This window comes from Lynx rufus, unplaced genomic scaffold (assembly GCF_022079265.1).
Source record: "Lynx rufus isolate CCGP_SWC_20201006 ecotype Redwood Valley unplaced genomic scaffold, mLynRuf1.p SCAF_8, whole genome shotgun sequence".
Taxonomy (NCBI): Eukaryota; Metazoa; Chordata; class Mammalia; order Carnivora; family Felidae; genus Lynx; species Lynx rufus.
The window spans coordinates 106,349,910-106,361,385 of record NW_025814896.1 but is presented as its reverse complement, the minus strand read 5'-3'; the positions used below and the strand labels follow the sequence as shown (position 1 = coordinate 106,361,385).

General features: G+C 57.3%; 1 protein-coding gene across 1 annotated transcript; it reads left to right on the top strand.

Moving 5' to 3' along the window:
- Positions 1–361: 361 nt before the first annotated feature.
- PKDCC (protein kinase domain containing, cytoplasmic) lies at positions 362–9,764 on the top strand. The gene is made up of 7 exons (XM_047069958.1): positions 362–1,000; positions 5,247–5,369; positions 5,972–6,243; positions 6,897–6,976; positions 7,233–7,340; positions 8,941–9,114; positions 9,335–9,764. The coding sequence occupies exons 1-7, from the start codon at positions 362–364 to the stop codon at positions 9,421–9,423; spliced, it is 1,485 nt and encodes a 494-aa protein (XP_046925914.1). The 3' UTR covers positions 9,424–9,764.
- Positions 9,765–11,476: the final 1,712 nt, after the last annotated feature.

Genomic DNA, 11,476 nt, shown 5'->3' with positions numbered 1-11,476 from the left:
CCCGGACGGCCGCGGGAGGAGGTCCCGCTGTCAGTCAGCGGGGAAGGCCGGGCCGGGCGGCCGGAGGGGGCGGCGCCGAGGACGGGCTCGGGCCGGGAGCTGGGAGGCGGAGGCGGAGGGGGCGGGGGCGGGGGCGGGGGCGGCTCCGGGCCTTATAAGCGGCGGGGGCAGGGCGGGAGGGAGGCAAGTGTCAGGCCGATGTGCGGCCCGCGAGGGGCCGGGGTCGGGGCCGCCGGGGCCATGCGCGCGGACTGGGCAGGGGGCCGGCGGGACGCAGAGCGGAGCCGCCTCGGAGCCTGAGCCTCCCGGGGCCGGGGCCGGGGAGCCGCGCGGGGCCGGCCGGCCGGGGGGGAGGGGAGCGATGCGGCGCCGGCGGGCGGCGGTAGCCGCGGGTTTCTGCGCCTCCTTCCTGCTGGGCTCCGTCCTCAACGTGCTCTTCGCACCGGGGTCGGAGCCTCCGCGGCCAGGCCAGTCCCCCGGGCCGTCGCCAGCCCCGGGCCCGGGCCGTCGCGGGGGCCGCGGGGAACTGGCCCGGCAGATCCGAGCGCGCTACGAGGAGGTGCAGCGCTATTCCCGCGGGGGCCCGGGGCCCGGGGCCGGCCGGCCGGAGCGGCGGCGCCTGATGGACCTGGCTCCGGGCGGGCCGGGCCTGCAGCGTCCCCGGCCCCCGCGGGCCCGGCCCCTGCCCGACGGCGCCCCGGGCTGGCCCCCGGCTCCCGGCCCGGGCTCCTCCGGCTCGGGCCCGCGCCTGGGCTGCGCCGCGCTCCGCAACGTGTCCGGCGCACAGTACGTGGGCTCAGGCTACACCAAGGCCGTGTACCGGGTCCGCCTGCCCGGCGGCGCCGCGGTGGCGCTCAAGGCGGTGGACTTCAGCGGCCACGATCTGGGCAGCTGCGTGCGCGAGTTCGGGGCACGGAGGGGCTGCTATCGGCTGGCGGCCCACAAGCTGCTCAAGGAGATGGTGCTGCTGGAGCGGCTGCGGCACCCCAACGTGCTGCAGGTACGACGCGGGGGGAGGGGTGGTGGTCAGGGGGTGAGGGTGCTGGCTGGACGTGCCCAAGCCCGGTCACTCTGGCTGGAAGAGAAACCTTGGTCTTCTAGGTAAAGAAACGGAGCCCCAGTGACTGTGTCCACGTTAAGCTGGGGGCACAACCCCCGCCCCCCGTGGCTGCTTCCCACCACACTACCCTGCCTCTCACTCCTGAGTGGGTGTCTCTTTAAGGAGGGACTCCTGGGTCTCTCAGCTTCCACACCATATCCTTTGAAGACAGAGGCCAGGACAGAGGGTCCCAAAACTAGAGGTAGGGGTGCCGGTCTGTTAGGACTTAGGACCCTGCTTGGGGCTGGAGCTAGGGCGTTGAGTGCCAGGGAAATGACTGCAAGCCAAGACACAGAGCAGAGGTCATCCCTGAGTCAGGATTGCAACTGCAATGATAGGACCCCCTTTCCTGATGGAATCTGAACTCCTCTTCTCTCAACTTCCAAGTGACTTGTCTGACTTTGAAAATGGGACGGGTCGGCAATGGGTTTGGGAATGGCTAGAAAGAGACCCTGTGTCAGGCTTGATTCCCAGAGACTATCCCCACCCCTTACCCCACCCAGAAGCCCCTAGAAGGACTGGAGGGAATTGGGTAGTAGGCCAGAAAATGCAGAGCCCTTCCCAGAAGTGACCCTGCCATTCTCCAGGCCTTAAAGTCAGCCCTTGAATCCTTGAGGAAGCCTTAGGGCCTTAGCTCAGTGCTCAGGGGACAAACTACAGGCCTGAGGGTCTCAGGGTCACATTATCAGAGTAGATGTGGTCAGTAGCTGGAAGACTGAAAAAGCCAGATGCCCAGGTTCCTGCTAAATGGGACTCTGTCCCTCCTGTTCCCTGGGGGACAGAGGGGAAAGATGAGACACCCCCACCCCTTGTCCCCTGCAGCCGAGACTAAGAGCATGGGCCTCTCACAGCCCCAGCACTGCCCTAACGCACCCACTTCCTCCTCTCCCCCAGCTCTATGTCCTTGAGTCGGCCCTAGGATTAGACAAACTGTTCCCTTTGCACATGTCTGAGCAGACTGAGAGGGGAATCCCTGACTGGTCTTGGCCCGCAGAACAGAGGGTGTGTGCAGACTCCCCAGCAGAGGAACCTTGCCCATACCTTCCACCTCCTAGCCCACTCAGATTAACCTTTCTGCACCCAGCAGAACTGACCAGAAATCCAGGAGTCCTTCCCTCCTTTGGCGAGGAGGGAGATGGACCCCAGGCCTGGGTGGGTATTCCAGAATGAGAGAGAGAGGCCAGAGAGCTATTTATATTCCCGCTGGCTCCAGGTCTCCCCAGGCTACCCGAACTCTGGTCAGACACTTGTGACCAGGTCCTAGGCCCTGAACCGGCTGCAGGAGGTCAGGCAGAGCCAACAGTTGTGGGTAGTTATGCCTGGTTGCACAGCTGACACTGTGCCTGGAGCTCCGGGGAGCAAGCGGCTGGTTACGTGGCCGTTCTAACTGGGAGGATCTTGTTCTCTTCGCTTCCCAGGGGCTCTTGGGAACTTTTTGGCAACCCTGGGGTGTCAGTCTGATTCTGAAGCAGTGGAGAAGCAGGACATTAAGTGTTAGTTAATTGACTCAAGACGCCCCTCCCTTAGGACAGGTTTGAGGTTTACTGCGCTTCCCTGTCTCTTACGGAATTTCTCCCTCCCTCACTAACCCCAGCCAAGCTTCCTGACCAGCATCTAGCCAACTGCCCCCACACATCACAGAGTGCTCCTCAGCTTTAATGTCAGGTCCCCTGCCCAATTCCGAAGGCATCAAAATGAAATTATATGAAACAGCCAAATAGTTTTCACCCATCCCCTCGCTAGACCAAGACTGGGCTGTCTGAGGTTGGCTGTGTGACTTTTCCAGGGTCAGAGACTGGTGTTAGTCACCCTGGGGCATAAGGGTTATATGGTGGGAAGGGTCCCAATCCTTTCCATCTGGGGAAAGGTTAAAAGCTGCCATTCCAGCAAGGAAAGGCTTCTTTGGTGTGAGTTTAGGAACTGCTTTGGGAGTGATTTCCATTGATCCCCCCGACCCCCAGCCAGGCTCCTTCTGGCTTCCTCAGCAGCATGTTACCTCTGGTGCCAGGGAAGCCTGCTGTGGGGTCTTCTTGCTCAGGAGGCTTCAGTGAGGGTGTGCAGGGAACTAGAAATAATGTTTTAATACCTCTTAATCATTTAAAATTTCAAAATCGTTTGGTAGATGCCCTGGGGAGGAGCCAAAGAATGTTTCTGACAATTCCGGCTCCCCCAGGCCACCCGAAGCCCCTTCCCCCTCTCTGGCAACCCCAAAGTTGGTTCTGTGGGTTCTAATAGAAAATGGCCAGGTAACATGTCCCACGTGCACCTCCCAGCACTCTCTCTCTGGTCTCTGGGGACTGCCTGGGTGAGCTCTCTCTTTCTTCACACACACACACACACACACACACACACACACACACACACACACACTCCTCATGTGATAGATGCCTCTATAGCCCAGGGTCAAAGGGCGCAAGGGTCTTCCCTCCCCCCAAACTCCCGTAGTCCCAGGAGCTCAGGCCTCAGATGGGGCCCCAGGCGTTCTTGGGCCCAGAATCTGGCCCTGCTAGGGTATATTTCTTCTCCCAAACGAACAAAAGATGTGCCTGAAATGCTCAGCCTCACGCTTCCTGGGGGGGTTAATGGTGTCTTTTTATTTTTTCCTGAGGGGTGTTGATTAATACCTCGTTAACAGCGCATTTAACGACCTCCGGGTGTTTAATACCCTTCAGAAGTTTCCCACAAAGGCTCAGACTCTGGGCAAGAAAATGAGAACCAGGCCCCAGGGCTGCTCCCCTTACCTTCCTCCCCCCACCCCGCCCCACCAGGATCTGGGGCCTCCCTGGGCTGGTGCGAGGTGGGGGAGCAGACAGAGAAGGAAGAAGAGGGTGCCTGGGACTGTCCCCTGATCCCCCAGTTCACCACCCTGGTGAGCTAATGGCAGACGCTGAGTCGTGCCTTCTCTCTCATGCCAGCAGGACTGGGGCCGCTGGCTTCAGGAAGGGGGTGCTGAAAGGGCACTCCTGGGACCGAAGGGGGCATGTGAGGGCCTGGAGTAGATCTGGGCGGGGTGTGAATGATGGTAAGAAGGGTGATGGTATGGTATGTAGGGACATCTAGCCCGTGCTTGGATCCCCCTGTGCCGCACTCCCCCCTCAATCCCCACATTGTGCAGCTCTCCCCTCTGCCTGCTGCGGCCTGGACAACTCGGCCTTTGTGTTCCTACCCCACAGGGTGCTGGTTGTTTTGAGCAGCAGCTGACCCCTAACTGATGTGCAGTGTGGTGGCAGAGGCTGAAGGAAGCAGGGCTCTCTGTGGATGCTGGTTTAGGTGTTAATGACAAAGTCAGGCTGTGCTTCCCACAAGTCCCTGAGCTGAGCTGTACCAAGCCCAGCCTCAGGCCCTACGGAGTGGGCAGGCCCTTGTGAGCATGCCCCCAAAGAACTGATCTTCCCCAGAAACCTTCCCTTACTACTCTTCCCATTGGTGGGTGTGACCACCGCCTCTCCCTCACCACCAACATATGAAAAACACACCAAGGATGTGCCCCTTGGACACTTTGTTCTTACCTACTGCTTGTTCCCAATCCCGAGGGAGCTTGTTTTACCTCCCACAAGACCAGAGCTGAGAAAAGAATGAAGCTGCCCCCAAGTAGAAATGATAAAGAATAGAGAAGGATTGGAGCAGAGGCAGAGGTATAATACCAATTTGCTGGCTTGTTGATTAACGGATGATATTCTTAGAATTCGAGTGACGCAAATTTGAATCCTAGCTCCTGCATTTATCAGCTGTGTGATGTTATGCAAGGAACTTAACCTCTCTGAGTTGGTTTCCTCACCTGTAAATTGGAGACTAATAATAGCACCTACTATGTCTGTGTAATTATAAGAATGGAGTTAGGCATGTAAAACATTTAGCACAGTGCCTGGCACATGGTTGACACATGGTGTCCAGACCTGCCCATTTACCTGGGAGGCGGGAGGTAAGAGGCTGATGTAATCAGCAGGAACTCTGGCTGCAGGGACAGAGGGCAGACTTCTCAGGCAATGCTGTCGATGCTGGTCTCTTCTGGCTTGAGCTGCAACAACAGCCTAGGGATGGGGGTAGGGGGTCGGTAGTGCACAGGGAGGGGGCATCTGACAGCCCAGCCCTTCTCTGTCCCCACCCCGACCCTGTGACCTAATGACCTGCCCTGGACCTCCCCTAGCTCTATGGCTACTGCTACCAGGACAGCGAGGACATCCCAGACACCCTGACTACCATCACGGAGCTGGGTGCCCCTGTGGAGATGATCCAGCTGCTGCAGACTTCCTGGGAGGACCGTTTCCGAGTAAGCAGGGAGGAGGGCCGGGCCCTGGGTTCCTCGCTGGGATGGTTTTCCCTTAGAAGGCCAGCCCTCCAGAGCAGCTTGACTCCTCCTCCATCTAAAAGGAGGGAAAGTTGGAGCAAAGCTGACTCGGCCATCAGCCAAAGGGTTAAAAAAAGAAGCAAGACCTAGAGGATCCTGACGTTTTTGTACTCCTGCCCCCTTACACACACACACACACACACACACACACACACACACACACACACACGTAGCCTGGCTGCAAAGGACTAGAAAAGACCTTAAGGTCAGCTTGACCCTCCCTCTGTTTCCACACACTGAACTAAAACCACATTCAAGATGCAGCTTCAGGGAGGAGATCCGTTACCCACAAGCTTATGTGCCGCCCATGGTCAGGGTCAGGCCGGCCTGGATTAATAGAAAAATCACTGGCTTGCTCTGTTAGGGCCCTGACCCTCAGCCCTTAGTAAGCACTGGGGCCTTTAAGAGAAAAGCCAACCCCTCCACCCCAAGCTAAGTCCAGAACCCCAAAGGGGTGAGCCCTGGAGCCCCCCAGGCGCTTTCCCAGGAGAGACATGGTGAGCAGCCTTGTGTCTACCTCTCAGATCTGCCTGAGCCTGGGCCGCCTCCTCCACCACCTGGCCCACTCCCCGCTGGGCTCCGTCACTCTGCTGGACTTCCGCCCCCGACAGTTTGTGCTGGTGGATGGGGAGCTGAAGGTAACGGATCTGGACGACGCACGCGTGGAGGAGACACCATGTACAAGCAGCACAGACTGCATACTGGAGTTTCCAGCCAGGAACTTCACCCTGCCCTGCTCAGCCCAGGGCTGGTGCGAGGGCATGAATGAGAAGCGCAACCTCTACAATGCCTACAGGTGACCTCCACTTCCCACTCAGGAAGGCCAGGGAGGGAGAGTAGGCCCCGGAGGGTGTGGCGAGGGGAGAGCCAGCGTGGGCTCCAGGAGGCCAGCCAGGGCAGGGAGGCTCGGCCTTGACCAACAGAGCAGCAGCGGCGGGGAAAGTCTTCCACCCACTCAAGAAGGGAACATTCAGGCTCCTGATGATGATGCTAAAAATAGCTCCAAGGAGAATCTGGGTTGGGGGGTGGCAGCTGGAGACTTCTTAAAATAGTGTCACAGTGGAGTCTAGGGCTGGTGGGATCCGTGTTCCCCCTTTCTCCCCTGGTCCTTCACCTCTGGAAGCTCCTCACTGGGCCCCAGCTATGGGGCTGCTCTGACAGCGATCAGCTCATGGGGTAAGATGGGACTGGGTGGTGGGGAAGTCCTGGGGATGGATGAGGGAAACAGACCTCAGCTTTCAGTTTCATGTAAAGTCAAATTTTGGCCTTAGCATATGCCCAGATCCCTACCCTGAGTCCAAGCAGACTCCTTGGTACACTCTGGGGTTATGCCTAGGCCTGAGGGATCAGGCTCCCCAGCCCGATTAGGGTTCTGTCCCAAGTTGGGGCAGAGGAAAGATGCGTCCTCCAAGGCTGGACCACTGAGCCCCTTGTTTCTCTCCGTCCCAGGTTTTTCTTCACATACCTCCTGCCCCACAGTGCCCCACCCTCACTACGACCTCTGCTGGACAGCATTGTCAATGCCACAGGTGAGCTCTCCAGGGCCCTTCCGCGTCCCATCACCCTGCCCCTCCCCCAGCAGGCATGGAGACAAGAATGACCCAGGACAGCACATAGTCCAGAAACCATCGTTTCCCAAAGTGGCATTCTGTATCAAACCCCCTTACCAGTACGCTGGTCATGTGGGCCCAGGCTTCAGAGGGAGAGAGGGAAAGGCAGCTGGTTGCCACCTCAGGGAGGAGTGGAAGCCCATGTACCCTCTCATAGCCACACTGTACTCTGCAGGAGAGCTCACCTGGGGAGTAGACGAGACTCTGGCCCAGCTGGAGAAAGTGCTACACCTGTACCAGAGCGGGCAGTACCTACAGAATGCCACGGCAGGCGGCAGAGCTGGTGAGTGGCTCCAACAGGGCTCCAGGGGCTGGGGAGGTGGGGAACAGGTGGGAGGGTGAGTGGTCGCCCTCACTGGGCTAAGCGGCTCATCCTTCTAAGGCACACTTGGGGAGACCACTGACTGTTTAGCCTTTACTTGGAGGTGTCCTCTCTGGCTGAGTGGTCATTCTGCCTTGACCTGGGGAGGTGGGCCCTGATACCCCTTCTCCGGGTGGCTCCAGACCCCACTATGTACTGACTGTGTGACTTTGAGCAGATTACCTACACCTCAAGCCCACTTTGCTCATCTGTGAATTGGGTTTATTACGTGCCTCACAAACTACTTCTGGGGAATAAATGCCAGGGGAAGTGTGTGCAAGCAATTAACCTGGTTCCTATAACACAGCTGGAATACAATATATGTTTGCTTCTCTTTCCTTCCTCTACCCTTCTGGGGGTGAGAAAGGTGGCTGGAGGTGGTTGGGACTCCTTAGCAAAACGAGTCAAGAAGCCCAAGAATTCCGGGCGGAGAATTCTAGCCACTGCTATAGTCCCTCCGCTGAGGCCCTGGGGTTTATCATGGTTGGCAGGGGGGCCAGGAGTGGGCAGCCTCTGTATTCAAGGAGCGCTGGCCAGTCTTAGGGGTGGGGGAGCCCTCGTTAGCCCTGTAAATAAAGTTTAACGAGGTGAACAATGGCTGGCTCTGTCCCTGAGGACGCCGTTTATGGGGCTATAAATCACAGCCAGCCCTGGACTTTGGTCTAGTCCCTGGGAGAAGAAGGAGGCAGGAGGGCGGGGTGGCCAGAGGCCCAGGGCCTCTGCATTATCAGTGCAGAGCTGAGGCTCCCCTAGCAGCAGAAAGGACTCAGGTGAACAGGCGGCCTGCAACTAAGCAGCTTCCTGATTGAGGAGCTCTCAGAGCATTTGGGGGCTCTTTCCGCTAATGGGAAGATTTTTCCTCCAGCCCCCTCCCAGACACTGAAGTTGTCATTGCTGTGTTCCACGTTCATTTGCATTCCCCTTAAGCTCAGAAACCTCCCCTTAAGCTCAGAAACCTCTAACTGTCCCCTCCCTCAGGAGCTTGCCTAACCTCTCTGCCCAAAGCCAGGAGGAAGTAGGACCAAGGGGTGCTCTAAACTCTCACTACTCCAAAGTGCCGTCTGCAGACCAGCAGCACCAGAAGCTGGTTAGAAGTGCCCAATCCTAAGCCTCGCTCCAGACCTTCTCAGTCGGGATCTGCACTTTAACCAGGTTCACTGGAGATTCACAGGCACACTGAAGTTTGAGAAGCTCGGCTCTAAATGTCTAAAATGTCCTGATCTCCAGCTCTGTGTGTGTTTATCCCACGATGTGCCCACCATCATGTGCTGTCTGAACCCACTGTGCACTCTTAGATTTGGGAGCTGTGTGTCTCCCAGAAACTGAATCTCACCTTTGCCTTTACTGGGTGGTCAGCCCAGTCCCCAATGGTAGCTGCCTTCATCATCTCCACGCTAGGGCTAGATTTCAGCTTTCAGCTTTCCGTTAGGAAATGAGTCTTAGCCCTGTTCATAAAGCGGCCCCAGTGCCCTCATGCCTAGAGACACAGAGTTCTCATCTGAGCTCTGTCCCCAACCCACAGAGTACCAGCGCCTCCCAGGCAGCACCATCCCCCAGGAAGACTACCGCTGCTGGCCCTCCTACCACCACGGAAGCTGTCTCCTTTCAGTGTTCAACGTGGCTGAGGCCGTGGACGTCTGTGAGAGCCATGCCCAGTGCCAGGCCTTTGTGGTCACCAACCAGACCACCTGGACAGGTGAGCCAGTGGGAAAGGACACCCGGAGGGAGGTGACTGGAGCTCCCTGGAAGAAACTGACAGGTAGCGGTCCCCCATCAGAAGCCAGGTTTGATGAGAAGACGAGAAGGCCGAGATGATGAGGGACAAGTATATGTGTCCTCTGGGCAGTCACATTAGGGAGACTGGCCCCGCCTGCAGGGAGAGAAACAGTCCTGTTACGTCTCACCTCTGCCCCCAGGTCGGCAGCTGGTATTTTTCAAGACAGGATGGAGCCACGTGGTCCCCGATCCCAACAAGACCACATATGTGAGGGCCTCACTGACCTGAGGGCCCAGCTGGCGGCAGAGCAGCCCCCGCCAGCTGGGCTTGCCTGTGGAGGGAGGGAGTGACTTTCATATGTCACCTGCAAAGCCCTGCAGACGAGGCTGACACCCCCCAGTGAGGCGACCAGGACAACGTGCAATAATGCCAAATGTTAAAATGTGAGTTTACCGGTCTAGGTATGGGACTGCTGGCCCCAGGCCAGGAATCACGGGGGGCTGACCGGCTCTGCAACCCTCTGGGCTGCCAGCGAGGCTCAGGCTGGTGTCCCCGCGGGGGCCTCTGCCCCTCGCTGGGACAGTTCTGTGGGCAGCCCCATCACTGTGTTCATGGTATGAGAATGTAGCCAGAGCCCCTGCTGCTGCTGCTGCTGCTGCTGCTGCTGCCCGCCGCAATCTGGCAGGGGCTGCGTGGGGACAATCGGTCACGGGGTGTTCTCTCAGCCGAGCTCCGGATGGCGATGCTCTGGGATGTGGGAAACTCCATACCTGGGGAGGCCGCCTCCGGCCGCTCAACCGGGGGCACCCGCAGGCCAGCGCAGGGGCGGGGACAGAGGAGCACACACATGGTATGAGCCAAGACACGGGGTCAAGGAGCAGGTTGCGGTTTGAGCCAGGACCTGGGGTGGGGGTGGGGCCGGGGCCTTTCTGCCTCATTTGCTTTCAGTGAAAGCCGCCAAGCAGCCAAAACCAGCCTCTCCCCCCTCCTGGAGTTTGTATATCCAGAAGCTTTTGTATTTCTTGTTCGTTAAAATGTTTATTTTTGTAAAAAAAAAAAAAAAAAAGAAAGAAAAAGGAAAAAAATCAGTCAATTAATAAATGACATTTCCTGGCAAGGATTCTTCCCAAGCCACAGTTTCTTGGGCTGACTTACTCATTCTCACTTAACGTCTTTGGTGTTTGGGGGAAATGGGGGCAGGAGGTCATGGGGGATGACCTCTGGAGGAGTGAAATCTTTGTGGCAAACACTGCAGTTGGCAAAACGTGTTTTCAGGTCCCTCTCCCATGGTGCCCACCTCCCTCCTTGGCCCTCCATATCCATGTCCGGACAAAAGACATGAGAGACTTCTTCCTACAGGGAGGTTCACGCTTTAATACACACCGGCTTCTTCCATGCAAAGCTTTTACCCAGAGGACTGATGTCCTAATGGCGTGATGTCAGCCACGTCAGGGGACTCCCAAGCAACCTGCCGTCAGGTCGCCTTTGCCCCATACAAGGTTTGGCCTCATCATCCTCACCACCGCCCACCACAAGCTAATGGGCAATTTTTTTTCAGAGCCTTTCCCCAAGCATGAAATATATGGAAAGTGGGAAGAAAGGAAGGTCTATGGAAAGACTAGCCCCCTCTTCCTGGGTTTTAGGCTGGAGGGTCTAGGAGGGGAAGACTCAAGCGGTGGAAGCCCAGAGGGAAAATGAGGACCTAAGTGTTCAAGGTCACACGGAGGCCACAGGGAGCCCAGCAGAGATACGTATTTTCTAACTTGAAATCCTGCACCTTCCCTCCTACACACCGTTCTGCTTCTAGAATATTTTCAAAGCACACAAACCTTTGAGGGTTTTGAAAAGAATGACCAAACTTTAACTCAGAACCCAGTTTCTATTCAACAGATGTCATTGTTGTAAGTTCTCAGGTACAAGACGTCCCTGTATAGTTCTAGGGGATTGAGGAGTCCGTGTTAGTTCTAGAATCCTAACCGTGGATGCTGCACAGACCCTCAGGGTTGCACCTCACTACCACCATGCCTAACCCACATGGGCCACATCTTGCCTCTGTCTACCTGGACTTGGTGATTGCGGGGAGGGTCAGAGCCACCACAGTATCTCACACCATGTCTCAACCAAGACAGGTCCCAGCCGTGCTTGCCACCCTCAGGCCCTACCCTTCCACAAAGGACCTCAGCTTTCCTCAGTCTCCACACCCCTTTCCTCAACGGAACTCATGTGCTACAACACATCTAGCCTGCCCCTGCCATCCAGTGTTAGATTTACACTTTCTCTGTTATTCTCCAGCTGCCAACCAGTGCATGGAGCTCTGAGGACAGAAGGAACCACGTTGCTA

What these genes read in the sequence shown, in the direction of transcription:
- PKDCC (XM_047069958.1), top strand. Translation starts at nt 362, where the DNA reads ATGCGGCGCCGGCGGGCGGCGGTAGCCGCGGGTTTCTGCGCCTCCTTC. An exon ending in GGCACCCCAACGTGCTGCAG is followed by an intron (nt 1,001 to 5,246) that starts GTACGACGCGGG and finishes GACCTCCCCTAG; the next exon opens with CTCTATGGCTACTGCTACCA. An exon ending in CCTGGGAGGACCGTTTCCGA is followed by an intron (nt 5,370 to 5,971) that starts GTAAGCAGGGAG and finishes TCTACCTCTCAG; the next exon opens with ATCTGCCTGAGCCTGGGCCG.